The sequence below is a fragment of the Nyctereutes procyonoides genome, unplaced genomic scaffold (genome assembly GCF_905146905.1).
Source record: "Nyctereutes procyonoides isolate TBG_1078 unplaced genomic scaffold, NYPRO_anot_genome, whole genome shotgun sequence".
NCBI lineage: Eukaryota > Metazoa > Chordata > Mammalia > Carnivora > Canidae > Nyctereutes > Nyctereutes procyonoides.
The window spans coordinates 5,959,670-5,964,050 of NW_026575124.1; the positions used below are offsets into that span (position 1 = coordinate 5,959,670).

The 4,381-nt window shown below is 34.5% G+C and overlaps 1 protein-coding gene across 1 annotated transcript; it reads left to right on the plus strand.

The window, feature by feature from the left end:
* Positions 1–3,241: 3,241 nt before the first annotated feature.
* LOC129517385 (olfactory receptor 6C6-like) lies at positions 3,242–4,180 on the plus strand. Its single transcript, XM_055337171.1, has one exon. It carries the CDS (start codon positions 3,242–3,244, stop codon positions 4,178–4,180), a length of 939 nt encoding a protein of 312 aa, XP_055193146.1.
* Positions 4,181–4,381: the final 201 nt, after the last annotated feature.

The window sequence follows — 4,381 nt, forward strand, 5'->3', positions numbered from 1 at the left end:
CTATACATCAATAACGAAGCAACAGAAAGAGAAATTAAGAAAACAATCCCATTCACGACCACACTGAAAACAATAAAATATCTAGGAACAAACTTAACTAAGAAGGTGAAAGACCTGTACTCTGAAAACTACAAAAGACTGATGAAAGAAATTGAAGATGATACAAACAAATGGCAAGATATTCCATGCTCCTGGGTGGGGAGAACGAATATTGGTAAAATGTCTATACTACCCAAAGCAACCTACACATTTAATACAATCTCTATCAAAATACTAACAGTATTTTTCAAAAAAACTAAGAAACCCCAAAACCCTAAATTTGTATGTAACCACAAAAAAACTGAATAGCTAAAACTAGTAGTAAAATTAGAGTTATCACAATTCCAGACTTAAAATTACAATATTAATTGTAAAAAATATTATAAATATTATAATTATAAAATATTATATTATTATATATTAAAATATTATATTAACATATTACACAGTTTTCGTCATCAAAACAGTATGGTGCTGGCAGGAAAGTAGACACATAGATCAATGGAACAGAATAAAAAGCCCAGAAACAAACCATGATTCAATTACTCTTTGACAAAGGAGACAAAAACAGGCGGTGGGAAGATCATCTTTTCCACCAGTGGGGTTGGGAAAACTTGAAAGCTACATGCAAAAGAATGACACTGGATCACTTTCTTACTCCGTACATAAAAATAAACTCAAAGTGGATTAAAGACCTAACAGTGACACCTGAAACCATAAAAATCCTAGAAAAGAGCACTGGAATTAATTTCTCTGACTTTGGCCATGGCAGCATTTTTCTTAAGATTTTATTTATTTATTTGAGAGAGAGCACAAGCAAGGGGAGCGACGGAGGGAGAGGGAGAAGCAGACTCTCCTCTGAGCAGGGAGCCTGATGCAGGACTCAGTCCCAGGACCCCAGGATCATGACTCGAGCCAAAGGCAGACCCTTAACTGAGCCACCCAGGCATCCCAACTATAGCAACATTTTTCCTGGGGCAAGGATACAAAGGCAAAAATACACTATTGGAACTTCATCAAAATAAAAAGCTTCTGCATAGAATATTCTTGTTATAAATACGTACCATTATATTGAATGGCAGACGGAGCATCAAATGGTGCTGGTGTAAAATATATTCATGGTGTATTTGTTCATTTTTTTCTTTATATTTTCTATTGTTTCAAAACTTTAAAAAATAGCAAAACATTTAAGTACTTCAGTACACCTTCAATTTGAGGTATTAGGTCCCCAGCTAATGAAATCTTGACATTGACTAAGGAAGCAAAAGAAAAGTTTCCTTTTGGGGTAAACCCTCTTAAAGCTACATATGGTCAAACTAACTCAGGGCAATGGAATATCTGAAATTTGTGTTGGCATTAAGTGTAGGGTTTAAGTTATCTCTAGTTCTCTTTTGGGAGAATATCTGTTTTGTTTTGTAGTTAAATTCAGCTTTTTGCTGAAAGTGATTCATAGTACTTTTAATTTCCTTCCTTCCTTGTTTGTTTGTTTGTTTGTTTGTTTGTTTGTTTTGGTTGTTGTTTTATCTTTTACACAAATAATATTATTCCTGACACTAGTCTCCAGGGGCATTTCTTTTTCTTTCCTTTTCTTCTGTTTTAATTAATCCCTTGTGTCTCTTACGAACAAAATGATAAAACTCTGCATTTTGCTAGTGCACAATTTGAAGCAAGAATTCGTTGTTAAAAACTTTGGGTTCAAAAAAAAAACTTTGGGTTCTGTTTATATGCGAGATTTCCCATTTACAGCATGATATTTTCATGTAGAATTTTTATGGAGATATTTTCCTTCATTTTAATATATAAGAAAAGAAGACAGAAAATAAATTTTACCTGGCCAGAGAGAGGAATCCAATTATTTGTAATAACTGGGTCCCATCATTTTAATGGGTGTAAGTGGAAGTGAAAGTTATAAACAGATGCATAGAATTTCTAGAATGTATATCTGTTTTTATTTTATTTTATTTTATTTTATTTTATTTTATTTATTATTTATTTATTTTTCATATCTGTTTTTAGAATACTTCTGGAGAAAAGCTTTGCAATTAACTTTCCTCTTAAATTATTGATTTTTTTACAATATTATAAGAGAGAGAATATTCATCATTTCTTTTTGACCCCTGTTTCCTCCATATCCCCATAGTGGGAAAATTATATCAATGTATCCTAGATAGGGTAAGTCACTTATAGTACACACCTAGGTCATAAATGAGAGCATTCCCGCAAGTAAGAGTCAGGTAATATCCACTGACTTTTGAACTGTCATATAGTCTTCCATTTTTATGTATATGCAACAGTCAAAATTTCATGATTAAATGTAACTGATAAGAGATGACTGATGTATTTGAAATCAAAGAAAAATAATAAGAGTGAAATGAGATATAGGAACAATGGGAAATTACTGCATAGGGACAAAATAATGGTATATATCAGAATATTTCAATCATAGAGAAAATATGTAACTGCCATGATTTGTATATTTCACAAATTTTTAAATTGTTTTAATGAGCTAAGTAGTTCTGTATCAATATTGCAAGTTGACGTTGGTACTAATTTTCAAGATGTTACCAGAATTTTTTCAGTAATTCTTAAGCTATTTGTTGTGAGGCTCCTTCCACAGTTGGGCTATTGTGGACATTGCTGTAATAAACATTGGGAACAAGGGGTGGTGGAAAGGGAGGTGGGCGGGGGGTGGGGGGACTGGGTGACGGGCACTGAGGGGGGCACTTGACGGGATGAGCACTGGGTGATATGCTATATGTTGGCAAATTGAATCCAATAAAAAAAAGAAACAAGTTTTTAAAGTTTTATATTTGCATAAAAAAGTCTTAAGCTATTCATAGAAAATACATTGTAAAGTCAAGCAATTTTCTGTCTATTTAGAACATTAAAACAGAATTCAATTCTTTTAGAAATAATCAGCTAAAGTTTACATTATCTTTCAGGTTCAAAAAGGGACAAGAAAAAAATTTAATAGTCTCATTATCATACCTGTCACTTCAATGGAACCAGCACTCAGAGGTGCCTAGGTTAACCTGTGTTAGAATTTTAAGTATTATCTGTCTTGTTAAATTGGATCAACTTTCTAAACTTGCTTGAATTTCTGATTACATATATTTTTTTTTTCTGTAGCTTTTAAAAAATCCTCTTGTGTCCACTTCTGGAGTTGTTCTCCAATGCCAATTTCATAAGCCTCATGTCTAAAATGAGGAATCAGTCAACAAAGATCGAGTTCATTCTCCTGGGACTGACCGATGACCCACAACTACAAATTGTGATTTTTACGTTTCTCTTCATCAACTATGTGCTGAGCATGACCGGAAACTTGACCATCATCCTTCTCACCCTGCTACATCCCAGCCTCAAGACTCCCATGTATTTTTTCCTCCGAAATTTCTCCTTTATGGAAGCTTCACTGACAACAGTCTGTATTCCCAGATTCCTGATAAGCCTCATGACTAAAAACAAAGTCATTTCCTACGATGGTTGTGCATCTCAGTTATTCTTTTTCCTCCAATTAGAAATTGCAGAATTTTACCTGCTGGCTGCCATGTCCTTTGACCGTTATGTAGCAATCTGCAAACCCCTGCACTACCCGATCATCATGAACAATAAAATATGCTACCAACTCCTGTTCAGCTCATGGGCCGTGGGCTTTCTGCTGTCGTTTTCACCATTGGCTGTGGGCCTCACGCTGGATTTCTGTGCTTCCAGAGTAATCGATCATTTCATGTGTGACATTTCCCCTGTGCTGCAGCTTTCCTGCACTGACACTCGTTTCTTGGAATTGCTTTCGTTTGCCTTAGCTATTGTAACACTTCTGGTGACCTTACTGTTACTGATTCTTTCCTACACATACATTATCAAGACCATTCTCAAGATCCCCTCTGCTCAGAAAAGAACCAAGGCTTTTTCTACTTGTTCTTCTCATATGATTGTGGTCTCCCTTACGTATGGTAGCTGCATCTTTAATTACATAAAGCCAACAGCGAAGGAAAGGGTGACTTTGTCCAAAGGTGTAAGTGTTATTTATACCTCGGTTGCCCCTTTATTAAACCCTTTTATTTACAGTCTCAGAAACCAGCAAGTTAAACAAGCCTTCAAGGATGCACGCCAAAAGATTTTCTCTCTTTCCAGAAAATAAAGAGAAGATTCAAGTTTCAAATCTTGGAGGAAAAAGTAAACAAAAAATTTGACTATTTATAAATTTACTTAATCTATCCTTCAGTTAGTTCACCTCATAATATTCACCTCATAATGTTTTATTTATTTTATTTTTTAAAAGATTTTCTCCATTTATTCATGAGAAACACACAGAGAGAGTAAGGCAGAGACACAGGCAGAG